General features: G+C 48.4%; 1 protein-coding gene across 5 annotated transcripts in view; it reads left to right on the forward strand.

Annotated features, from left to right (window-relative positions):
- The window catches only part of KCNN3 (potassium calcium-activated channel subfamily N member 3), a 174,955-nt gene that overhangs the window by 124,132 nt on the left and 23,898 nt on the right, over nt 1-26,925 (forward strand). For all 5 annotated transcript variants that reach the window (XM_027531923.1, XM_027531904.1, XM_027531915.1 and 2 more), the window contains 2 exons: nt 17,444-17,585; nt 25,137-25,247. In XM_027531923.1, coding sequence (XP_027387724.1) covers nt 17,444-17,585; nt 25,137-25,247 — 253 coding nt within the window. The remainder of the gene's footprint in view (nt 1-17,443; nt 17,586-25,136; nt 25,248-26,925) is intronic.

Raw genomic sequence — 26,925 nt, forward strand, 5'->3', positions numbered from 1 at the left:
CCGTTGTTTACCCACTGCCTCCTTCCACCGATTCTCAGAGCTTCCTCCTAGTGCCTGACCACTGGGGCTGGCTCCGGACCGTGGAAAAGGGCGAGCCCCAGGAGCAAGCACACGATTAGATCCTGCAGTGGGAGGGACAGAGAGGACCATGGGGCTAAGGGTGCGCTGCAGCGGGGGCTCGATCCAGGAAGGCTTTCCGGAGGAGGTAATTTTCTGGGCCTGAGGGTACTCCAGCCAGGGGGACCAGCACAAGCAGAGCTTAGAGGTGGGGAGCACAGGGTAGGAGAGGAAGTAAGTAGTTGCTTGCCAGGGGATCAGTGAGGCTGCAGCTGTACTCAAGGTTAGAGTGGTGGGCAGGGGCCAGGCCAGTCTAAGGAGTTTGGATTTACTACTCTATCATAGACAACAGTAACCAACCTTACTTATTTACTTTTTTCTTTTATTCCCGTAATGCAGGGACGATGGTTTTGAGATACCCGACTTCTGCTGTGGGTGTGCCATGGGTTGTAAATCATTTCTGCCAGCCTAGCTGGAGTCCCAGCCTGTCTTTTCTGTTGGAGAAAGCAAATCAGAGTATAAGACAGCGAGAGTGATGTTATGATAGTGATAACCTTGAAACTACCTTGTAAATCCTTCTCAAATGTCAACTCTTCAACTACTGTTAGTCCTGGAGAGGTTGTTGGTGTGTCAAAGTGTATCTCCACACTGAGAATGCCTGAGGTATTCTCCATACTGAGGCTGAAGAATAGCCTACCACCCCCCATTCTAGACTAGTGGGGAGCCACTGGTGGGTTTTGAGTGGGGGAGAGTCCTTTGTCTTGGAAAGACTTCCCTGGCTCCAATGTGTGAGGGGAGCACAGGATGACTGTGAGTCAAGGAGACTAGTTGGGAGATTGCTGCCATGATGGACATGGGACAGGATGCCACCTCTATAGCGGTGGCGGAGGTGGTGGCGGGGATGGGAGTGAGGAACAGATTTGAAAGAAGTAGAGGAGGCACTTCCCTGTTGGTCCAGTGGTTAAGACTCTGTGCTCCCAAGAGCAGGGAGCACGGGCTCCATCCCTGGTTGGGGAACTAAAATCCTGAATACTGCATGTTGTGGCCAAAAAGGAGGAAGAACTAAAGGAGCCCAAATTGACACTACAACTCACTGTATGTGGGGTGATGGTGGAAGAACTCTGCGAACACTCCAGCGTCCTGGAGTAGCCGGGCGGTGTTATTGCCCACAGATAGGAAATGCAGGAGGAAGAGGATGGATCTGGAAGGATCTGGGCACAGGGAGGGGCAGGTGATGAGCAGGGTTCAGATAAGCTGAATTAATTTACCTGCTGTCCCCTGGATATGTCCCATGTTGGAAGCTGGGTCCACGGGTTGGATGGTCAGAGGGCAGGTTTGCTTTGGTTTCAGAGGCCTAGGAGAGCTTCCTAGGTGGTGCTAGTGGTAAAGAATCCACCTGCTGGTGCAGGAGACACAGGAGATGTGGATTCGATGCCTGGGTTGGAAGATGCCCTGGAGTGGGGAATGGCAACCCACTCCAGTATTTTTACCTGGGAAATTCCATGGACAGAGAAGCCTGGTGTGCTACAGTCCATGGGGTTGCACAGAGCTGGACACGACTAAGCAACTGAGCACACACACAGACACACAGAGAGGCCTGGGGGTGGCAGCTGAAACCTCCGCTGGAAGAGCAGAGGGCAGAGGTCTCCGGGCCCTGGGAGGACACGCACATGTGGTCTTATTCTGGTGCAGTCCTCCCCACTTCATCCCAGGAGTCTGACTCTGGGGGGGCTTCCCAGAGCAGGGACTCCGAGCTGTCTTATCTCCTGATGTTGGTATCTGACCACCCAGTAGGTACAGGATATAAGCTTGCTGGATAAGCAAAACCAAGCTGAGGCGAAGAAAGACTGGTGGCCCCACAGAGACTGTCAGCTCATTGGAGGCAGGAGCCCCTCCCTTTGTGGGGAGGCTCTCCTCATAGGAGAGGGTGAGGAAGAGATTGAGCCAGGGAGAGGAGCAGAGAGGGGAGAGACAGAGGGATGTGAGGGGGCTGTTTCAAAGGAGGGAGGGGAGAAAGCGGGTGAGAGAGAAGACAGACAAATAGGCAATGGAGAGGAAGACAGAGAAGGGGGAAGAAGGGAAACAAGGGCCCAGGCAGCCGGTGGCGGTGTGGCCAGTGGAGCCAGCCTGTCCATGCTGCTCTGCTCGACAAGGCCCAGCGCTGGTGCTTGGAGAGAGCACCTTTTACTCGCCCTGCCTCTCCCTCCATGTCCTCCCATCTCCTCACCTGGCACATCCCCTCCCTCCCTGCACTCCAGCCTCACCCCTGCTCATCCTGGGGGGCTCTGTGTAAAGGTTGCGACCTCAGAGGGTGTCCCCGCTTAGCGCTGCATGCTGCCTGTCAGCATGTGTCAGGCAGCGTTCTCTAGCTTTTGTGTTGCTGGGTGTCAGCCTCCTTCACTGGACTGTAAGTGCCCTGAAATCGGTGCCAAGGCACGTAGTAAGGGCTCACTGACAGTTGTTGACCGAATGAAGTCTCCTGGTGAGCCCCAGTGCCTGCCAGATGCTGCTCAGGCTCTTATATTTGTTATCTCACCTAACCATCAGCATGATCCCATGGGAGATGTTTTACATTTTGTTTTATGGAAGGAAAGCCCAAGGCGTGGAGAGACGAGCTCCTTACCCAGGTCATACAGAGAACAGATGGCAGGGCTGGGGTCTGAACGCTCATCCCGTCTCCTCCACGCCACCTCCAAAGAGCGTGGAAGACACGCTTCCCATGGGAACAGTGCTTCTTCCAAGCATATTGTTTTTCTCCATTTTCATGCATTTTATTAAACATTTCCAAATCAGGAAACATGGAAATATTTTTTAATAAGAAGAAAGAAAACATTGCAAATAGAGAAACTGACTCAGAAGGCTTTGCCAGATGAACCATCTGGTTTTTAATTTAATAACCATTCAAAGAGGTTGACAGTACTCCCCTTTGCGAAGAAAATGGACTGTGGAAGGAATGGCAGCTGGCCTCCCTCAAGTGCTGCAACCATTTGCAAAGTAGGGAAGTTGAACAAAACTTCTCAGCCAAACACGGGGAGGGAGAGACCCCAGGGAAGACAAACACACCCCAAGAAAAGCTGAGCTGATGTTCTTGTTCAGACTTCCCCGTAGAGAGGCTGCACCCAGATGTATGACACCAGCCAGATGTCCCGAGTCTCCCAATTTGGCGAAAGTCTCTGAAGAAAGCTACCAGAGAGACATGCAGGCCACCACCTCTGAGACAGAAAGCCATGCCCGCTATGTTCACAGAAAAACCACAAGCCGCTTCTGTTTGGTGACACTCCACAACTTGTTTGTTGGAGTTGTCTGTTTTGGTGGTGATGGTTTTCTTCCCTTTTAAAAATAACCAGAGGCTTTGCACCCATGCTGGGAGTTCTTGGGGCTGGAAATAAAAGACTGGATTTAGATTTGCCTTGGAAAGATTCAGGGCTGTCGCCTTGAATTACCTGGTGGAGGGAAACATCCTTACTTCCCTAAATTCAAAGCCAACTCTTTAAAAAATAGGGCATCGACTACAGAAATGAGACCGATGAGCGAGTGACTTCACAGATGCTTGTGTCGTCAGACACGTGGTCCAGGAGGCTGATGATTAGCCCTGGGCCTCCAGGGCCATTTATTTCATATTATAAGATGTTTAGAAGGGAAATTGTTTTTAAGAAAAGAAAAAACTTTTTTTGGTTTGGTCTTGATGTGAATTCACCTGTAGCTAGAATAATGGAGTAACCCTAAAGTCACCATAATAAGCCATTTACTGAGCAGCTGACTTTGAATTTCAGTGACACTCTTTCATGTACCTCAAGCATTTCTCAAATCCTCCTAAACAAAGGCTCATAAGATACTTAAAAATGGCAGTTTTCTCCCCAAGGTTGGAATCAAATGCCCTTGCATGCTGAGGGCACTTGGTAATTAGGGCTTGATTATATTGGCAACCAACATAAAGGCGGAGGTAGGGATGGGAGTAAAACCCAGGACTCCATGAAAATGTCTTCTGTTAGGTAGAACTTCTCAAGCCCCCTGATCCAAGCCGGTACTTACTCGCCAGTCCCCTGGCAAACTGTCCTGCTGGTAGGGACTAAGCAGGGGCTCCAGTGAGCTAGGACAGGCTGGCATCCACAGACACTGTCGCCACGCCCCTCCCCATGCCCTGCTCACTGCAGCCACCCTTTCTCGAATCAAAAAACAGATAGGTTTCTGGCCCAGCTTATTTACTCACTTGCTGTGAGACGTTAGGGAGGTTGCCTAGTCTCCTGATCTTCTCATTGTTTTATTATAAAATTGGAGTAACAGCTCCTACCCCACTGACCTTATCCTGCTGGCTTGTAATTAAAACAACATAGGATCACTAATTCATTCATTCAGCAAATATTTCTTTGTCTACTTTGTAGTAGACAAAGTAGAAAAAGTCTTTTTCTTCATGAAGCTTGTATTCTTTTTTTTCTTTAAAATAAATAAATATATATATATATATATATATTTTTTTTTTTTTTTTATCTGGATGTGCCAGGTCTTAGTTGCAGCATGTGGAATCTAGTTCCCTTACCAGGGATCGAACCCTGGCCTCCTGCATTGGGAACACAGCATCTTGGCAACTGGACCATAAGGGATATCCCTGAAGCTGTTATTCTAACAGGTATCGACAGTCAATTCACACAAAAATAAGCCAAATGTATATTATGTCGGGGGTGATATTCACATGGAGAAAAGTGGCGCAGGAGAGGAAGGTGGGGTGTGGTGGGGTTAGGGCAGCAGTATTTGTAATAGATTAGGCAGGGAGCACCTTCCTGAGAAGTTGACTTTGAGCAAAAGCCTGCAATTAATTGAGGTGAGAGCCTTCCAGATACAAGGAATGGCAGGGATCCAAACTCTGAGATGGAGTGAAGCTGGGCTACAGAAGGAGCTGTACAGACAGCAGACGGCAGGAACAGTGGGTGAGGGGCAGCTCCTAGGACATGGGGTCAGAGAGGTCCCAGTGCCGTGGGGGAGGGTTCTTGAGACACATGCCGACTTTGGCTTTGGTCTGAGGGACACAGGTGACATGGTCTGTCATACTGTCTTGCAAGCACCGTTCTAGTTGCTGTTAGTGGGCGGGGAGTGGGGGTTGTATAGGCAGAAGCAGGGACATCAGTTAGGTGACTGCTGCAGTGGTCCAGGTGGGGAGGTAGGCCTGCACCAGATGGTGGCAGCAGCGGTGGGGGCCTGGCCGTATTCTGGACGTGACTGAAGATGAGGCAGACAGGATTTGATAGTGATAAGGGATTGACACACACATCACCAGGCAGAAGGGCTGTGGTCAGCCCACAGCAGGGGGTCAAGGATGAGTGAAAGGAGAACCTGGGAGCAATGAATGACTGTTTTCCTATGGGGCGGCGTCTGCTGCCTCTTCTCCCTCCATGTCCCCTTGGGGCTGCCCTTGTCGCGGGGACAAAACTCCAGGTGGGGATGCTCCAGGTGGGAGGCTCTCCAAGAAGCAGTCACATACCTTTATGTGTATCATATGTTCCAGTGGACAAAGCCCTTCTACATTCACTCCTCGCCACAATCTTGTGAGATAGTCAGGGCAGACATTATTACACCCTGATTCCCTAAAGAAGAAACAGATTCTGAGACAGTAATTTGTTCAAGGTCACAAAGCCATTAGGGCATGAAAGGTAGCCCTTCAGCTCCAGATGCTACATTCTTTCAGCTATGGAAAGGCCAGACTTATCACACAAGAGGGCACAATAATAGCCAACATTTTTAGTGCAGCTATGTGCCAGGCACTATTCTAATGGTTTAGAAATATCAGCTCATTTAACCCTAAAGGTAGCTCTGTGCCAGTTGCTACAAGTATTGTTATTGTTGTTCAGTTGCTAAGTCATGTCTGACTCTTTGCCACCCCATGAATTACAGCAGGCCAGGCTTTCTATCCATCAGTATCTCCCTGAGTTTGCTCAAACTCATGTCCATTGAGTCAGTGATGCCATCCAACCATCTCATCCTCTGTCACCCCCTTCCCCTCTTGCCCTCAGTCTTTCCCAGCATCAGGGTCTTTTCCACTGAATCAGCTCTTTGCATCAGGTGACCAAAGTATTGGAGCTTCAGCTTCAGCATCAGTCCCTCCAATGAATATTCAGGGTTGATTTCCTTTAGGATGGACTGGTTAGATCTCCTTCCTGTCCAAGGGACTCTCAAGAGTCCTCTCCAATGCCACAGTCTGAAAGCGTCAATTCTTCTATGCTCAGCCTCCCAGATAGCTCAGTTGTTAAAGATTCCACCTGCAATGCAGGAGACCCCAGTTTGATCCCTGGGTTGGGAAAATCCACTGGAGAAGGGAAAGGCTACCCACTCCAGTATTCTTGGGCTTCCCTTGTGGGTCAGCTGGTAAAGAATCCACCTGCAATGCGGGAGACCTGGGTTTGATCCCTGAGTTGGGAAGATCCCCTGGAGAAGGGAAAGGCTACCCACTCCAGTATTCTGGCCTGGAGAATTTCATGGACTGTATAGACCATGGGGTCGCAAAGAGTCGGATACGACTGAGCGACTTTTCACTTTCACTTTCAGCCTTCTTTATGGTCCAACTATCACATCCATACATGACTGCTGGAAACACCATAGCTTTGACTATATGGACCTTTGTTGGCAAAGTGATGTCTCTGTATTTTAATACACTGTCTAGGTTTGTCATAGCTATGCTTCCAGGAAGCACGTGTCTTTTATCCCCTTTTATAGATAAGGAAAGTGAGGACAAGGTCATGCAGATACTACAGAGTAAAACCCAGACTCAAACATAGGTAATTCACCACGACACCTAACAATGGTCCACACCAGTCGTCTCCTACCAGAGATAGTGTGTGGGCAGCAAATGGAGGGTGCAGAAGCTGAGTGGTGTGGGGTTAGAGACAGAGGGCCCACATTGACTTGGATGGGTTTTGAGCTGCTTCTTTAAAGGTCACTTAGAAGGGATCAGTGAAGACATGGCAGGCAATACAGAAGCAGGAAAGGTATGAGGCGAGCTTGGAGCCCAGCAACATTGAAGAGGAGGCCAGAAGAAGCAGCCAAGAAGGATGGTCAGAACAGGAGGAAAGCAGAACAAGTCACTGAAGATGCCAAGAGGACTGTTCTGAGGAGGGAAGTGCCAACAGGCTCCAAGGCCGCCAAAGGGTTGAGTCAGGTACATGTTGGGTTTTCACTGGAGAACTGAATAAGCACAGGGGCTTGGGGCTAGGGCCTAACTGTACAAAGGTGGGGAATACTAGAAGATGAAGACAAAGAATCTTGTCTTCAAGATTTGATTTGATTCCTGAAAATTTTCCAACAAGCAAACCAGATCCAGGATAAATGACTAGAGCCATCAAATCACTAAGATCCATGTGAAAAGAGCGAGGTCACAGCTACTGTCAAAAAGCTGAGTTCTTATGAATAGTGAGAACCAACCCAAGACCAGGGAACTTGGCAGCCACTTTCACAAAAGATTTTCTGCCAGAGAGAACAGCTGAAGTCACTTTAACATGCGTCACTGAATTACTAAAGCAACTTAACTTTCACAAGGGGACAGGAAAAGCAAGAAGCAGGCCATATTCATTCCACAAGTATTTACTAAGCACCTTTTATGTGTTAGGCTCTGAGAAGGTACCTAGAAAAGGCTACAAAGAGCTAACTCCAGGGTTGGACAAAAAGGCCAATGGAACAGAGTAGAGAACCCAGAAATAGCTTCACTTTCACATATAATCTATATGACAGAGGTAGCATTCTCAGTGGAGAAAGGATGAACTGCTCATTAAGTGGATTTGGGATAGTCGGACATGACTGAAGCAACTTAGCAGCAGCAGCAGCAGCATATAAAAAAATGAAGTTGTATCCCTATCTCACACCATACATAAAATCAATTCTAGCTGAACTGAAGACAAATATGAAAAGCAACATTTAGAAAAATTTAAAAGAAAGTCTTAAAACTGCAGATAGGAAAGGATTTCTTTAACAAATTATACAAGTCACCAATTATAAATTTTTTTTTGTTTTGTTTTGTTTTTGTTTTTTTTTACCAATTATAAATTAAAATGATAAATTCAGCTACAGTAAAATTTAAAACGTCTGTTCATCAAAAATACTATAAAGAAAAATAATACTATAAAGAAAGTAAAAAGACCTGGCATAAACTGGGAGAACATATTTACAACATATAAACTGACAAAGTTTTTATCTAAAATATATAAAGAACTCTTATAATGAATTAGAAAAAAGACAAAAATAAACCAATAGAAAAATGAAAAAAAGTCATGACTAGTACTTTACAGAAGAGGAAATATGAGTGACCAATAAACATATAAATCGACACTCAGATTTCATCAGGAAAATGTAAAGTAAAAGCATGATGCAATACCAATTTGCCCATTAGTTTGGCAACAATTAAAGTCAGATGACAGTGTGTTGGTAAAGACATGGAGTTACAGGAACATGTGTCCATTACTGGTAGAAACCTAATTTTTACTGTGTTTTGGAAAAGAACATGACATTTTCAAATGACATTAAATATGTACAAACCAGTAAATCCACTCTTAAGTAAGTGTCCCAGAGAAACTCTTAAACAACCAGGAGCCGTGATTAAGAATGTTTGTAGCGGTATTGCCCATTAGAGGCAAACCCTGGAAACCACCCACGTGGCCATCGATAGGTGAATGGATAAGGGATGGTGTAGTAATATGATGGAACGCAGTACAGTAAGGAGAATACATTATGGTCACAAATATCAACATATATGTTGAATGGCAAAAAGCAATTCAGAGAAAAGTTCATTGTATTAGTTATCTGCATGCATGAAATTGCTTCAGTCATGTCTGACTCTTTGCGACTCTGTGAATGGTTGCCTGCCAGGCTCCTCTGTCCGTGAGATTCTCTAGGCAAGAATACTGGAGTGGGTTGCCATGCCCTCCTCCAGGGGATTTTCCCGACCCCGGGATTGAACCTGCATCTCTTACGTCTCCTGCATGGGCAGGTGCGTTCTTTATCATTAGTGCCACCTGGAAGCCCCATTTGTTATCTACCGCTGTGTAACAAGTTGTCCTGTAACTTACCAGCTTAACACAGCAAACATTTTCACCCTCATAGTCGCTCCGTGTCAGGAATTCAGGGACTTCTTAAATGGGTACCTCCGGCTCAAGGTCTCTCATGAGATTATGGTAGCCTGTCGTCTCACCTCAAGGCTTGACTTAAGGGGTTTCTGTTTCCAAGCTCACTCATGTGGTTGTGGGTAGGCTGAGGTCCCCCACCACATGTGTGGCTTCTCCCAGGGGAGAGTATTCAAAAGAGATCAAAGTAGAGATCTCTGAGACAGAAGCCACAGTCTTCTCATAAGCAAACCTTAGACATGACAGCCGTATTCTGCCATGTTCTATTCCTTAGAAACAAGTTGCTAGGTCCAGCCCACACTTAAAAGGAGGGGATTACAAAAATGTGTGAATACCCCAGGAGAAGGAATGCTGCTGCAGCTACTGCAGTCGTGTCTGACTCTGTGAGACCCCATAGACGACAGCCCTTTAGGCTCCTCTGTCCCTGGGATTCTCCAGGCAAGAACACTGGAGTTACTGGGGGTCATTTTAGAGGTTGCCTATCCCACTCTTACAGTATGATTTCATTTTATGAAATTCAGAGATAAGCGAAACTAAATTATATATTGTTTAGGTAGGTATACATACCTAAGTAAAAGCAGTGAGGAGTTTGGGATTAACATATACACACTTCTATATATAAAATAGATAACAAGCAAGGATCTACTGTATAGCACAGGGAACTATACTAAATATTTTATAATAACCTATAAGGGAAAAGTAACTGAAAAAGAACATACATAATATGAATATATATGTATATGACTGAATCAGTTTGCTGTACACCTGAAATGAACACAACATTGTAAATCTATACTTCAATTAAATTAAAAAAATTTAAAGGAAAACCACTGTAAAGAAAAGCAAGAACATGGTAAACGTGAAATTCAGGATGTCGGTGATCTCTGGGGAGATTTGGGAGGCTGAAGGTGGTCAGAACGCGCAAGCAGGGGCAATAGGACAGTGAGTTCCAGGGTGCTTATTTTATTGTCAGGCTTCATAACAATTTTACGTTATGTATATTTATGTTGTTTTTTCCTTAGGTTTAGTTTCATTTTGATATTATGGAAGTTACAGCTGCATACACTTAGACTCAGTTGTTCTGTGGTATTTGCTATCCACCACCCGTTTTTCCCATTTATGCTTCTCCAGGAGTAGCTACATTTACCTCCTTTTGCTAACTAATTGTAAAATTTACCTCCACGTTTCTTCATGACATGCTCATATTGCTGTTTTTCGGTGCTGCAGTTTCAGCATCATCTGTCCCCTTCCTTATCTTATCCTAAGATAAGGATTTAGCTCCCTTTCCTTCCCTCCAACTCTTCCTGTCACTCCAGTGCTCTTGCCTGGAAAATCCCATGGACGGAGGAGCCTGGTGGGCTGCAGTCCATGGGGTCGCAAAGAGTGAGACACGACTAAGTGACTTCACTTTCACTTTTCACTTTCATGCATTGGAGAAGGAAATGGCAACCCACTCCAGTGTTCTTGCCTGGAGAATCCCAGGGATGGGGGAGCCTGGTGGGCTGCCATCTATGGGGTCGCACGGAGTCGGACATGACTGAAGCGTCTTAGCAGCAGCAGCAGCAACTCTTCCTGTATCCCACCCCCATTCCCCTTTCATCATTATATCACTATGTTGGTTAGATCAGTAATCAGTGTTTACATTACTCAGCCAACGCTAATTTGACTCTATTCAGAGCTAAGCCTTGTAGTAAAGGACAACTTTTCCTTTCCTGCAGAACTTTTTTGTTTTTCCTGGTTAATTATCATGTTTGCTCATTTGCTTAGTTTGCTGTGTATTTATCACTAATTTTACTTGAGACTCTGGTGGTTGTTTACATTTCTTCTCAGTGTGTTCGGGCCCTGCAGGTTTTCTATCAATTACGTCTTCTTGGAGAAATACCTCCCAGAGTCATCTGAGCTGCTCCTGTCTGGACAGGTTGTTCTCCATGCCTGCGTGACCGTCACGCAGGGCCTCCAGGTACCGTCGCCCTGGGCCTGTCTCCTCTGCGGATCCCCACTTTTCTCCACCTCAGGGCTTCCTCCTGGGTTTACTCCTTTGTTTGGGTGATGCTTGCCCTCCTGTAGCTTCAGAAGAAAGGGGGCTGAGGACGCACGTCTTTGAAAGCCTTGGCTGGTTTGGAGATCATTTTCCTTCAGAATTTTGAAACCTTTATTCCATGGCCTTCTGGCTTCCAGTGTTTCTGTGAAAAAGTCCAAAGTCACTCTGACATCTGATTCTTTGTTTGACCTCTCTTTCTCTGGAAGCACCATAGCATCTTTCCTCTTCCCACTGGTGTTCTGAAATTTCACATAATGTGTCTTGCTGTGAGTCTATTTCCATCCACTATGCTGGGAACAGTGGGCCCTTGATCTAGAAACGTGTGTCCTTCAGCTCTGGGAAATCTTTTAATGATATCTTCAATGATTACTTCTTGCCCTCTTTTCCTTCTTTCACCTCCTCCTTTTTTTTTTTGCCAGTTCTCTGTTTCTGAAACAGTGTTTGAATTGGTAGACTAATTCACTAATTTTCTCCTATTTTCCTCTCTTTCTCTTTTTCTGCCTTTTGGGAGACTCCCTCTATTTATCTTCCAGCCCTGTGGGAGGACTTTCTTGGTATATGCCATCCTTGTCTCATGGTTCAATATCTCATTTATCTCTCTTAAGATATTAATTACAGAATTTGTTTTAAGAGTTCTTCTCTGTTAATTGTCTGTGATCCAGAGTCCTTTTTCTTTGTTTGTTTAATTGACTGATTTGGTCTGTGTGTTTAATATTTGAGACTTTCCTCAGATGTCTGGGGATTCCTGGTTGTCCACTTATTTTTAAAAGCAGGAAACTAAAACTGAGAGTTGTAGAGGGATAAGCTGTGCTGTGCTTAGACACTCAGTCATGTCTGACTCTTTGCAACCCCATGGACCATAGCCCACCAGGCTCCTCTGTCCATGGGATTCTCCAGGCAAGAATACTAGAGTGGGTTCCCATGCCCTTCTCCAGGGGCTCTTCCCAACCCAGGAATCAAAACCAGATCTCCCGCATTGCAGGCAGATTCTTTACCATCTGAGCCACTGGGGAAGCCCAAGAATACTGGAGTGGGTAGCCTATCCCTCCTCCAGGGGACCTTCCCAACCCAGGAATCGAACTGAGGTCTTCTGCATTGCAGGTGGGTTCTTCACCAGCTGAGGGAAGCCCAGACGGATATGAGGAGGAAGCAAAAATAGCATCTACCATTTTTACCCAGTCATACAATCTTCCATACCTATCATTTATTTCAAAAATATTAAAAGCAAAAAAAACCATAGTCCACACTCTAATGATAAATTAATAACTATACTAACCCTAAAAACATGCCCACAGCTTTTCCTCTTTAGCTCTTAAGGAAAAACTTGGGATTTCTTTTCTCAAAAAAATTCTGTATCGCAAAAAATATGAGATTAGTACGTGAATTTGTGGCAAGTGTAAACCACTCTAAAATTGTGAGTAGATTTGGAAACAATTTCTCCCTCCTCTCCACTCCCACAGTCCTGAATCAGCCACCCGGCTCTCTCACTCATCACTTCCTGCTTGGTGAGTTGCCTGTGTGTTTTATCTCCATGACAATGCTCCAAGCCACGGGAAAGTAGGGTGCATGTCCGGTTCATCCCGTATCTTCTATAGCCCCTGTCAGGAGGGAGATCTTCAAAGTTGGACAAACAATGAATGAATAACATCCTCAAGATCCCCTTTTCCTCTTCTCAGCACGCATAATTAACACCAGAGGATTTTAAATGGTGAATGAAAAAGAAACCCACAAGATCATAAGGAGAATTTAGAGAAAAATAAAGCAGGAAATCACACCTCAACTTTAAGAAGAGAGACAGATGACTGGTTGCTGTTATTTAATCCACTCTGAGGTCTAATCTCTTTACCTCGGAGTCCACCCACATATGAGTAGGATGGGCCAAGGTCCTGAGGGCAGCCGAGCAGTTTGGGAACACAAGTTTAAGCAAGGAAAGAAGGACTTTGGAAACCTACATGCACAGCCAATAAGTCAATCAGCCAATTAAATCCACAAAGGACAGGCTGCAAATTAAGTCCAAACCCCATGGTTTGGCATTCAGGTTTCTCCATTGCCTCTCCCTGGACACCTGCAAACTCCCTGTCTGGGGCCTGCCTTCTTTAATCAGCCTTGCATGTAGCTGCTAGAATCATTCTCAGATACCAAGTGTCCCATATCCCTTCTTTGTCCTGGAAATGACAGATTTCTCTCATCCCTGCATCAGATAGTTCTCCAGCCCAAATACCAAGACATCTTCATCCTTCCCTTCATCTTCGTCCTTCCCTTCATCTTCGTCCTTCCCTTCATCTTTGTCCTTTCCTTCATCTACTTCTCTCCCTTACTGGGACCCTCCACCCACTGCACTTGTAAATTTCTGCCACCGTATTTTTCTGTACATTTTTTCCTCAGACTGGTAACACTTACCACTCTCAGCAATAACAGTAATTGCTGACATTTAGTGTGCACTTACTCTGGGCTGGGCACTGTGCTAATATTGCTGGTGGATTATTTTCCTTAATCCTCCTATCAGCAGATAAAGAAACTAGGTCACAGAGAGGTTAAGTCATTTGCCCACAGCCATTGAGCTACTTAAGGTAGAGCTGGGGCTTGAAGCCAGGCGAGCTAAGCTCAAGATCACAGGTTCACCTCCTGTCTAGGCACTGCCTTGAAGTCACCGTCCTCAGATCTGACCCCTTCCAGGAAACGTCTGATGAACTGAAGACCCTGACTTTGCAACATGTGTTTACGCGTTGCTGGCTTGTGGCATGGAGCCATCTTTAAGTCTTCACCCTTCTGTGCCCCTACATTCAGTCTGTCACTGAGTCTTGCCACTTCAGTCTCCGAAGTGCATCCCTGGATGGAAGGAGTCCCCACCAACACCTCAGCACAGGCCCTGAGAGGCGGGGTTGTTGCAGGAAGGCAGACCCCTTCCAGGGCCTGAAACTGGGCTCTTGTCTAACACTCGGAAATGAATTATCCGAGACACATGTGCTGACAAAGCAAGAGATTTTACTGGGAAAGGGCACCCGGGTGGAGAGCAGTAGGGTAAGGGAACCCAGGAGAACTGCTCTGCCACGTGGCTCGCAGTCTCGGGTTTTATGGTGATGGGATTAGTTTCCAGGTGGTCTTTGGCCAATCATTCTAATTCAGAGTCTTTCCTGGTGGTGCACGCATCGCTCAGCCAAGATGGATGCTAGCGAGAGGGATTCTGGGAAGTGGACGGACACGCGATGTTTCCTTTAGACCTTTCTCGAACTCTTCCGGTTGGTGGTGGCTTATTGGTTCCATATTCCTTATCAGGATCTCCTGTCATAAAACAACTCACGCAAATGGTTACTGTGGTGCCTGGCCAGGGTGGGCGGTTTCAATCAGTGTGCTTCCCCTAACAGGGTCCCCACCGTTCTTCCCAGCCAAAGAGCAGCAGGCTGTGAGTGGAGGGGACTACATCAGCCCGAGGGCCTGGCAGAGCCCCAGGGCTCTGGGGAATGGGAAGGGAAGAGTGGCTGCCTGTCCAAGGCCACGTCAGACCTGGGATGGGGCTGGAGCACCAGGGCAGGCCACACTCCATCTTGGGGATCAGATTTGGACATCATCAGCCTATGCTACTCCAGGATAGCCAGGTGAGCAGACACAGGCCCAGCCCTGGGGAGATGAGGGCAACTGGGCAGAGTAGGCAGCCAGGGTGCCCTTAGGGTAGCAACAGAGTGTTACTGGGGAGCCAGCAGAGCAGGTAGGGGAGGGGAGGGAAAGCATCTTCTCAGCTGAGCTTTGGGAGGGGATGTCTGCTCTTCAGGCGCCCCCTGGAGTTCCGGGCATGCTCCCATGTGCACAGCTATGAAAGGCTAAAATCACCCTCCTCTGACTGCTGGCGGAGCCTCAAGTTGCAGCTGAATAGCCCCCTAATGATGTGCTTACTGGGGTCTGCTCAGGCCAGGCTCAGATGTGCGGTGAAGGCTGCCTCTTGCACCTCCATCCTGGCTTTGCCATTTGCTCCCCACCTGGCTACCCCACCCCAGGGCTGCATTTTTTAAACCTCCCGTTCACCACCCAACAGACCACTCATCCCAGTGGGCCATGTCATCTTGTCATTTGGCTGCTCAAGGACCTGGAATCATTTCCAAGGCCTCTAAGACCAAATCCAAGCCTCTTACCCTGGAATTCAAGGCCTTCCCAAATCAGACCCTTTGTCTCCACGGCTCCCTCATCACCTGCTCCTGGAGCCCAGGTGTCCTCATGTTGCTAAATCTTCCTTACCATTCCCCCATGCACACAGCAGTCGTCTCCACCTCTCTGGTGCTGAGGGAAGAGTGAAAAGAGCATGGGCTTTACTTTGGTTACGTCCTGTGTGTTTTGGGGCAAGTCGCTCAATGTCTCTGTGCTTCCAGTTGCTTACCTGTAAAAATACATTACAAGATGTTGTGAGAATTAAAGTGTTTGTATACAAAGTACTAGCCACAGGGTAGGTTGTACTGTGTGGCTCCAACTAATATAGTGCGAGTCAATAAATATACTAAGCAGCTTCAACCAAGTCTTTGCAACCTCATGGCCTGTAGCCTGCCAGGTCCCTCTGTCCACAGAATTTTCTAGGCAAGGTTACTGAAATGGGTTGCCATGCCTTCCTCCAGAGGATCTTCCCGACCCTGGGACTGAACGTGCATCTCCTGCTTCTCCTGCATTGGGAGGCGGGTTCTTTACCACTAGCACCACCTGGGAAGCCCCATGAGTTAATAAATGAAATCCATATTACTGTGCCCTTGGCTTTCACCACTCACACGCCCTCCACCTCCTTTCTCACCGTCAGGCTTCTCCCGGCTTTTAGGCTCCTCTCCAGATGCATCTGTATCTGCAGCCTTTCCAGCACACCTGACTTGGGGTGGGGGTAAGGGAAAGAAGAACAACATTGGCCAGTTGCCCACGGGGCGCCAGGCCGTGTGGGGGACGTGGAGAGCGCTGACAGTAGCAGCGAATACTTTCTGAGGGTGTCCTGTACTCAGCCCTGTCCCAAGCATGCATGTAAGCCTTGTTGGTAACTCAGTTCTATGGATTAAGGCTCCTAAATGACTTTCTGCTCTATCCAACCAGGGTGGTTTGGTCCCCCTGGCCGTAAATCATTTTTCCCATCCAGTGGCCTCCAAGAGGCTGATGGTAAGAGTTTATCCAGGAGTGATGTCCGTGTCGTTCAGGCTTATCCTGTGAGAGAACATTTTGAGAAAAACACCCACCTTCATTCATCTGCCCTGCCACCCCAGGTGCCGCCAGGCCCACCTGCTGTACTCACGCTGGGCCCTAGCTTTTCACAAAGCTATTTCCTCTGCCCAGAACACCCTTCCCCTGGTCCGCCTGGAAAACTCCAGCCTCTGACCAACCCTCCTACATTGGGGTCAAGATCATTGTCTTTTCCCTCCTGCCCTCCAGGTGCCTTGTCCTTACTCTTCCTCAAATGTCTACATGCTTAAAATGGGCCCTTCCCCTGGGCTGAGAAGCCTAAGGGCAGAGCTGGTATCCTGTTCATCCTTCTATTTCAGTATTTGACACAGAGCCTGGCACACAGCGAGCCTTGGTGTTTGGGGATGAAGGGAGGGACGTGAGGGATGGGGTAGAATGAGTATCGGGCAGAGGGAATGGTGGGGATATGTTTCCAGCTAGTTTCTCCCAGGGCAGGACAGCCACGAGCCTCCGTCCAGCTCAGAAGAGGAGGCCATGCCCCCACGAAGACTCTGGAAACTTCCCTGGAAACAGGTTCAAAAGAACCCCAGCTGCCGCAGCCTCCCTCCAGACACCAGGGAGGTGCCAGTCTTTGGGCTCCATCAACCTTCTTACGGGAAATTGCTAAATGTGTTTGGTGATTTTTTTTGACATTTTCCCTGTTCAGGAGCTTGTGATTTCAGATTAATCACATCCACATACATTTAGACTGTCAGCTTGAAAGGGAAAAATCTAAATTTTATTACTGCATGATTTCATCCAAAGCCATTTTACCAAAAAGGACGTCTGCAATATGGCAATATGGTGCAAATCATGACAAAACATTTTACCGCCGGGACCAAGCTTGTGGGGAGGCGGGGGGGTTGGGGGGGATGGACAGAGAGCTGCAGGCAGGACCTGGGTGGGCAGAGCCTCAACAGCTTCCGTCTCCTGGAGAGCTCTGTGTGCCGCTATCGCTGCTCTCTCTGCCTCAGCAAATTGTCCTTCTTTGTCCAGGTATGCCCAGAACCCAGAATGGCAGCTGCACTGACTAACTCCTGTCTTCCCCCCCCTCCCCCGGCAGGTACCATGACCAGCAGGACGTAACTAGTAACTTTCTGGGTGCCATGTGGCTCATCTCTATCACATTCCTTTCCATTGGTTATGGGGACATGGTGCCCCACACGTACTGTGGGAAAGGTGTCTGTCTTCTCACGGGCATCATGGTGAGTATCTGCCGCCGCCCATTACCCTTCCCCACCCGTAGGATGCCGCTAGGAGCGATCCCTTTACAGCAGGTTCGGGGGGCCTTCCTTGTCTGGGCGCGGGACCAGCTGCTAGTTAACGGGCCAGTGTGTGTGTCTGTGTACGTAAAAAGACAGATGTGACGTCTGTACAGCTTCTCGCTTTTTCATTTCCTTGTCTGAGATAGGAAGAGGTCCTGGTTCCCGAACAGTTCACGGTCTCCTCACAGACCCCTAGGAATGGGCTGATCGAAGCTGGCCATGGGTCTTACCCTCCACTCCCATCAGGGCCTGCAGTTAATTGTCCTCTTTCCTGTGCCCTGGGCCCCACAGACCTTGGCGCCACATCTCAAAGTGTAGCTAGAACTCACGGGGGCCAGTGCTCTGAGCCGACCATGAGAGACCTAGGTCCTAGCCTGGGTTGGCCACGGGTTTGGTCCCGGTTTGATGAGCTGGCCCTGGGCCAGCTCTTGGCTTCTGCATCCAAATGTTGGGGTGCTGAGCTCCAAGTGCCAGTTCCCTCCCCGTGCTGGCAGCCGGCTAGCCTGTGACAGCGTCCCCATCCCTCCCCAGATGCCCAGCAGCTGTGCTGCCTCCTTCCAAGGTGTACTTTTCCTGCCCCATCACCCTGCCATCCCTAGCCTGACACACACTCGTGCCCATCACATGGCCACACAGTATGGAGTATGGGAGGGCAGTGGGTAGGGAGTTTCAGACCAGAGTCTGAATGCCCATAGCTGGACCTCAGTGTGGACCCAGGCAGGGCACTTAGCCTGCTGGACCTCAGCATTCTCCAGTACGAAGTGCAGACGGGAGGCTGCTCTGCCCTCCTCCCTGGCTGCTGATGAGGGTAGACTGCAGTGCTTATGTTAACGCGCTCTGTCAGCAACAGGGAGCTGCACCCGCCTTCAGGGCTGGCAAGTCCTCAGCGTGCCTACCCCCACTGCTCCTTCACCGGTCGGTCGGGATGAGGGCTTCTTGCCCCTCTCCTTGCTTTCTGACCAGGACAGACAACCGGGCCCTTTGACCTCTTTGACCTCCTTCCCAGAGCAGAGTAAACACGCAGGGTCCTCTTTTCAAAAGAGGAAACTGAGGGTCAGAGAAGACGCAGGAATCTAAGGCTGTGTGTTGGAGCGGGGTGGGGAGGTGTGGGTGGAGATGGAGGGGTACAGGAGGCCCGAAGCTTATTCCTACATCTCATTGGTGGGTCACGGCAGCCCACCCCGAGGAGCCCTCTCTGCACCCCTGTCAAAAGCCTTCCAGGGCTCCCTCAGATCTCAGCCATCATCCCCATTTCTCTAGGAGGAAACAAAAGACCCTCCTTCTGGAAGGGAAATGACTCCATCCCGCAGTGGGCAGGGGTTTAGCTCCTCACTAGCATGGAGGCCTCCTGGGACTGACAGCAGCCAGTTGCTCAGAGCAGCGGAGGCCGTGGGGTCAGAGGCCTGGGCTGTGGGGCAGGAGGGCTCTGGCGCTGCCGTGTCATGACTGGACACCGTCCTCTCCCTTTTTGACTGAAACCCAGGGCAGGCACTTATTAGTGGGTCCTGGGCAGGAGTTAATGACAGGCGGCTTAGCACCGGGCTTGGGATAAACCATGGGTAAGTGTAAGGGCTCAGAACAAATACCTCCCGTTGGTTGGTAGGAGTCTGCCTGGCACAGCTCCAGCTGTCACCAGGAAACCAGGGAATGAGTCTTCCTTCCAGAAAAGAATGAAATGCCGCCCGAAGGCCAAAGCTTTCCTGTCTCAGAGATGCTCCTGGGGCGCCAGCTATGTGCCTCAGAACCAGCTCTCAGTCTGGCCTGCACGGAGCCCAGCTGCGGATAGGTGAACGGCCCTGCTGGGAGCCTCCGTTATTTTTAAATACTAGCCATTCTCCCTCTCAGCATGGCGCTATGCCCCGGCCAAGAAGCCAGAGCCTGGGAGCCATCATTTCCCTGGTTTCCTCACTCCCGCATCTCTGGGCTTCTGCTCTGGCAGAGCTGGGCGGTGGGCCAGCCAGACCCTGGCCCCTCCCTGCCTTCTCCTGGGGTGTGGTCTTCACACCTGCTTTTGCTCCAGGGGCTTCAGCAGCTGCTTGGAAGAAAGCGTTTGTTCCTTGAGCAGAAAGGTGTGATCAAAGTGGAGAGAATAAACGAGTGAGGAGGAACTGATACCCACCCCCTGTATTAAAAATACAGGACCTGCCTTTCATCTTCTCTTTCTGCATCAGCCCTGCTGCATAAATACCTATCTATACACAGGGACAGGGAGCTTCCCTCCACTTGTGTTTTTACCCAAATTAAAATCAGCTGCCTCCCTCTGGGGTCAGACACAGTGAGGAACCCTGGTGGCATTTTTTTTTTTTTCTTACAAATGGGACTTTTCTAGCTGAGTCACTTCTTTCCAGGGTTTCACATGGCTGAGAATCCCTTCCTCCCATCCCCCAGTCTCCCAACACTTTGTACCTCTCCTGATTATTATTGCAAGTGCCTTTACCAAAAGGTAGGGCTTCCTGTTTGGTTACCATGGACACCATGCAGGCCAAGGCAAGGCCTAGTGGGAAGGGAAAGGAAGAATTTGTGTGTGCAGGCTGTAAATAGTCTTAATCATTGTTTTCTCTTGGCAATCCCAGTAACGGTGTAATTATCAACCATTAAGCAGGGTATATAATTGTCTGAACAACTTGACATTGTTGGCACAGGCCTGGTGTGTTTGAGAGATTTCACCCACTAAGCAGATATATCAAAGTCCAGCATCTTTCCATAAAGAATTTTATGATGACAGTTACAAGGCAGAGAGAAAGCTGACAATATTTAGTACCCAGAATGGGCCTCGGAAGGCTTTCTGGTTCTGCAGGCATCTGAAAGACTTTTGGGACCCCAAGACTGATTAGTAGGAATCCCATTTCAATATACAATTTCTAAAGCTGGACTCATTAGGAAAGACCCTGATGCAGGGAAAGATTGAAGGCAAGAGGAGAAGGGGACAACAGAGGATGAGGTGTTTAGATGGCATCACTGACTCAATGGATGTGAGTTTGAGCAATCTCTGAGTGATGGTGCAGGACCCAGAAACCTGGCATGCTGCAGTTCATGGGGCTGCAAAGCATTGGACACAACTGAGCGACTGAACCACAGCAGAGCTGGACCCACTCTGTGGACCCTTCAGGAGTTAGGGACAAATGGACAAAAGATTCCAGGATATGTGCTGGGCTGAGCTTTTCCCCTAAGATTTCATGCAAGAGGCTTCTTTGAACTGCAAAAGGAAAGGGATGATGAAGTAAAAGGTGGCACAAATTGAGTCATTTGGGGAGGAGGTAAAGAAGAGGGCTCAGCAAGACATCTGCTTAATGTCAGTTTTAGAAGATGAGCTTCTCCCTGAAACACCTTGGTTTCAAACCAATTGATGTTATTTTAGTTGTTACATGGAATCTGTTGCAGAAACAGAATCCAACTGTAAATCCTCCAGGCTTCCCTCCTCCATTTGTCACTTTCATTTATGTTTTATTTTATTTTATGCTTCTTTAGTTAAGAACACCTCATACTCTTCCCCTTGGGATACTTATTTTTCGAGAGTCTAAGGTTTTCCAGCTGGAAAATGTTTCTTGGAAACAAGAAGTAGGAGGACCAGTGTGAAGGAGACTGGGCCTCTGATTTGGGGCCAAATCCATGGATGAGTTAGGCGTGTTGACCCCAGGCCAGCCACTCCTTTCTCTGTTCACTCCTGCGCTCCCGCTCACTATGTACCTTGGAAAGTACGACCTCATTAGAGGACCCTGTCCCCTCCCACCTCTCTCCCATGGAAATAGTGCTGGATAGAGAAGATCCAGGGAATCCAGTTGGTGTCGACTGGGACTCAGGACTTGGCACATCTGAAGGCAAAAATCTGAGTCATGGATCTGCTCCACAGTCTGATCCAGTGCAGCTGCTTACCCTCTTCAGTCCCACTCTGTCCTCTCCTCGAATTCCCCCTCTGCCCACCAGCGATTTCTGAGGTTCTGTGTGAGGACAGCTGGGGCAGCAGGAGTGCTCACATGCCCAAACTAGCCAAGGCCTTGGCACTCTGTCTCTTAAAACCAACCCACATCCTGCCACATCACATGAGCCTTCTTAAACTGTAAACGTGGCCCTACCGGGGTGATAAACTCACCTAAGTAAAAAGGCCCGTTGTCCCCAAAAAAGCAGAAGTAATCATTGGAAGTGAAGTGAAGTGAAAGTGAAAGTCACCGCTCAGTCGTATCCGACTCTTTGTGACCCCATGGACTATATAGTCTATGGAATTCTCCAGGCCAGAATACTGGAGTGGGTAGCCTTTCCCTTCTCCAGGGGATCTTCCCAACCCAGGGATCGAACCCAGGTCTCCCGCATTGCAGGTGGATTCTTTACTAGCTGAGCCACAAGGGAAGCCCGAGAATACTAGAGTGAGCTATCAGGGAAGCCCGAAGTAATCATTATACCACTTAAAAGTAAAGACAGCAGGAGGTGGGAGGGGATCCTGCTGACTTTATTTCCTTCATTTCCTCTAAGGAGCCAAAGTTGGCCATTAACTTCTGACCCAAGTCTGAGGCTCCTTGTTCTTCCTGCCTTCCACCCAATTCCCATGAGCCCATCCCTCTTCCCTATTCCTTTCTATTTTCTTTCCTATTTTCACTTCTTCCTTTCCTCTTCTGCTCTCTGTCCCATGCTGTTGAGGAGGCGGCACAACTTGTTGCCTATCTCAGTCTCTGCTCCAACTCTCTCTCTCTCTACATCTTCCCTCTTCCCTTCCTTCCTTCCTTCTTCCTTCTCTCTCTGCCTTCCTCCCTCCCTCTCTTTCTTTGTCTCTCACACACACAGGAGAGGACCAGTCTGGATTTCAGCACCTCGCACCCCACTTTCTGAAGGTTGCTGGTGTCTGACCCCATCTTTGCAAGGTTGCCTGTTAATGGGAATGACCAGATTATGTTTCATTATTGGCTACTTCCCTAACCCATCCAGATGATGGATTTTTCTAAAAGAAAAGTGAAGTTGAAAGTATCCACTGCTATCTATTCGAGTTAGAATTACGGGTTAAGAACAAAGCATCCTTCTGGGAAATATCCACAAGGAAGTCTTGACCTCTTTAAGTTGAAGGAAACTGAGAAATGTCATCTAGTCCAACCTCCTGCCTCCATGCAGAAATGTGTCTTAATCATATAAGATAGGTGGTTCCTTAATTAGAACACTCTAGTTGGACAGGACTGAGCGACTTCACTTTCACTTTTCGCTTTCATGCATTGGAGAAGGAAATGGCAACCCACTCCAGTGTTCTTGCCTGGAGAATCCCAGGGACGGGGGAGCTTGGTGGGCTGCCGTCTCTGGGGTCACACAGAGTCGGACACGACTGAAGCGACTTAGCAGCAGCAGCAGCTTCTCTTTAGAACCCCTCTGCATTTAGCAGGCTCGGTTGTAAGCCATGGCAGGAACCATGGAGCAATCCATCTAGCACCTGAAACTTCGGGATTGTGGGTGGTTGATTGCTTTAATGAATTTCCCCAAGTGGCATGACAAGCAAGGAGACTCCTTCAGGCTAATTCTGCCCCCAGCTCTCAGGGATGATTTAAGTAGAGTTTCCCTGGACCCAGGGAGATGAGGGAGCCTGGAGTCAGGGAAGAACCCTCTACATCTGATGTTCTGTTTTTAACACTATGATATACCCCGCTTTTTGGGCGTTTAGCCCAAAGTACTTTTGGAACTCCATACAAAAGAGTGGGATTATATACTCGGTCTGGTTGAGGGGAAATGGATCACACATCTTCCCGCTAGAAGAGCTTTTTAAGCTATTTTTTGCCTTTAGAGGCCTGGCTCAATTGATGACACCTACAGACCAGGCTGTCCAACTGCCCATACCTATCCTTTGAAAACTGGGCACAGAGTCTCCTGCAAGTCACAAATGCCAAGAAAACAGGGCTGTCCCTGAACAAGAAAGGAAAATGAGGTCAGAAAAAGGAAGGTTCATACAGACTTGGTTCTTTTCAGTTTGTTGTTCTAGAAATGGGTCGCTGACCAAATGTACCGAGAAATAGGAGATTGTTTTCATGAGAACCCTTCTAAAAAAGCTAGGGAAAAACATTGCCAACTTCAGCTTTGCCAAAACCTCACACCAGCTAGCCTTTGCCGATCTGTGGCAAAGGAAAAAAAGTGATTATGAGGGAGAGAGTAGGGGACTGATCTGTTATATGCATGTTGCCCAACTCTGATACAGATGATAGTACTTTTGAAAACAGTCTTTATGACTTCCTACACTTTCTACTAGACTGCATGAGTCCCAAAGTTCTTGGTGGATTCCTTGAATCCTGGGACCTCAATTGCTAAACTGAGCTCTGTGGCACCTATAATTACTGTTTGGCATCCAGAACATCAGACTGCTGACTTTCCTGAACTCATCATCTTTCCATGAGTAGAGGTCAGGGCAGTGCAGGCCCCACGTGCAGGAGAGAGGCAAAGGTCCCCAAGAGGCATGCGCTCTCTTCCAAGAACCAGGCGAAGGCAGGGCTATCACTGCTGCCTGCAGGAGAAGCAGGGCAGGAGTGGTTCTCTCTTGCCGTCCCCGGCACCCCCCACCCTGTCCCCCAACTCAAGATGCACAGCAAAGAGGACTTCAAAGTCCTTCAGGAGAATATTAGGAGGAGTCCCTTTCTGCTCATTTCTCAGACAGTCAAGCATGTGCCCAGAGGATTAGGAGAGAGAAACTCAGTCTTCAGGAAACTGCCTGTTTTATTCACCCTCCCTGGGCTCCCCTGGAATAGACCTTCCAGAGCAGAGTAGGAACACTGCTCTGGAAAATACTGAGCGCCTTCTGCGCATTCCTTTAAAATCCCGGGTTGAGGCAGATATATTGTTGTCATCTTTAAAATCCCTGCAAGATGGTGAATTCTGGAGCCTCCTGGTGAAAGCAAGAAGGAACTGATATCTTGTGCTGAGTCATAGGCTAGAACTCCTGTGAAAAGACCCAACTGAGGAGCAAGCACAGTCATTGAGCACACAGACTCTATCCAACTGGGGTTTCCCTGGAAAGCAGTCTCGGGGGGAGGGGAGATGCTTTGCCTCTTCATTAGATCATTTTCAGGAAAACTGTCCACCACCAGCAGATGATCCATCCAGACTGTATGGCTGGTTGTCTTTCCTCCTGCCCTCCCCAGCCCACCCTGCTCTAGACTGGCAGTGGGGCTGGGGTATGGGTGAGGAAGAGGGCGCACATGTGCTGGATTTTCTGTCTTCCCTGCTTAGCCTGGCAGGTGACCGAGCGATTGTCCGGTATTTTATATGACCCCAAGCCTCAGTCCCATCGAGTACCCTGATCCATGAGGAAGTGGCCAGCTCTAGGAAGGCTCGTGTCCCAGAGGTCATCACCTTCGTGGGTGTGGGGATCAGGGTCCTGCTGGGTTTTGTGACTTGGCCTTGACTAGCCAGAGCTCAGGCCTCCACCCCACTCCCAGAACCCCTCGGTGGGCCCGGGGCACATGGAGTCTTTCGCATGAGCCCTGCTTCATTAACGATGTGCTCTCTCCCCGGTCCTCTTGCCCCCCACAGGGTGCCGGCTGCACTGCCCTGGTGGTGGCCGTGGTGGCCCGGAAGCTGGAACTCACCAAAGCGGAGAAGCACGTTCACAACTTCATGATGGACACTCAGCTCACCAAACGGGTAAAACACCACTGCCCGTGTCTTAAAGGGGGACCTAAGACCCACCTGGGAGCTGGTCAGAAAGTAGCCACAACAGGGTAGGGCTGCACCGTTCAGTGGAGGTTGAGGGAGCCCCAGACACATGCAAACGGCGGGTGCAGAGTGGCCGCATGCCTCAGCGCTGCAGGCTCCTGTCTTCTTAAATCACCGTGCATGGTTCAGGCAACCAAATAATTTCCCTGATAATTAAATCTATAGCCTACAATGATGTAACCTACTCTCTTGCCTAATGGTACCAAGTAAATCACCCAGCATGAGATGTTTTGGTTTCTGCTTAAATATTTTCATGATTCTCATTAGCAAGGGCAGTAGAAAGTCTTTAAAATGATATTGGAAATGTATCTAAATTCAACCCCTAAAAAAAAATCATTACAATCACTCGTAAATAATGTTCATCAAAATATCATCATCCAATTTTTCCCTTTTGGGTTTTCCAAATAGTGTTTCTCCCTTGTGCCCTTAGGGAAATGGGTAAGGAGGGTTAAAAACTGATTAAGCAGGAATGGGAGAGATCATTTAGCTGCTAAAAATCTGACATCCCACTGAATTGTCAGAAAAGAGAAGGCCCCTTTAGAAGAGACAGAAGCAAGCCCTCCAGGATAAGAGCAGGCCAAATGAGCAAGGCAGGAGCTGTTTATTTAATGACAGCTTTTATGGAAAATTCTTTAGAGCCTGCAGGCTGAACGAAGGTCAGGAATATGATTTCCTGCAAAAACTCTCCTCTTTCCGAAGTGAGAGAGAAGCAAAAACCTGAGCTGGGGTCTTGGCCACCCTAGTAAGTCTTTCTCATATAGGATTAAAATGGGGCTGGGAGACCCATGAGCAGCCAGATTTTGATTGGGGTTTTTGAAAGCTGGAGAAAATATTCAGTGATGAATGTTGTGGCACAGTGAAAATGTGTTCGAAATAGAGACAAAGGCAGGAAGGGAGGGAAAAAAAAAGTGAGGGAGAGTGACAGAGGGTGAGCGTGCTCGGGAGGGAGGCAGTGCGGGAAGGGGGAGTTGCCAAGGCTTCTCCAGTTTCTCAGCAGAAGTCTTTATGGTGTTTGATTGTTTGGTCTTTGATTACATGTATTGGATTCTTTAACAAGCCTTTTTAAAGATGTTAAGAAGAAAACGTACAGGCAGATATTCTTCTGTGGTTGACATACAGATGGTTATGTATGCACATTACGGCACTGAGCTGTCCGTGGTACAAAAGAAAACACGATTTGTAGCATCAAGATGGCAGCGTTGAGGGCTGTACCCGTGGTAGGCCAGCCGGGTTCCATCCAGGGCCCTGCAACCCAGCTGCTTTCCTTCAGCCCCCTACTATGCATGTAGAAGTCAGGCTAGGAATTGGGCAAATTATCAAAGTTACTGGGGAAAAAAAAAATTGCTCAGTTGTGTCTGACTCTTTGCTACCCCAGGGACTGTGACCTGCCAGACTCCTCTGTCTATGGGGATTCTCCAGGCAAGCATACTGGAGTGGGTAGCTATTCCCTTCTCCAGGGGAACTTCCCGACCCAGGGATCGAACCCAGGTCTTCTGCACTGCAGGCAGATTCTTTACCGTCTGAGCCGCAAATATACTTCCCTCTATTCTCCTGGAACAATGTAGTACAGGAGTCAAGGACAAGGGTATTTGGCCCCCAAAACCTT

This window comes from Bos indicus x Bos taurus, chromosome 3 (genome assembly GCF_003369695.1).
Source record: "Bos indicus x Bos taurus breed Angus x Brahman F1 hybrid chromosome 3, Bos_hybrid_MaternalHap_v2.0, whole genome shotgun sequence".
In the NCBI taxonomy this organism is placed as follows: Eukaryota; Metazoa; Chordata; class Mammalia; order Artiodactyla; family Bovidae; genus Bos; species Bos indicus x Bos taurus.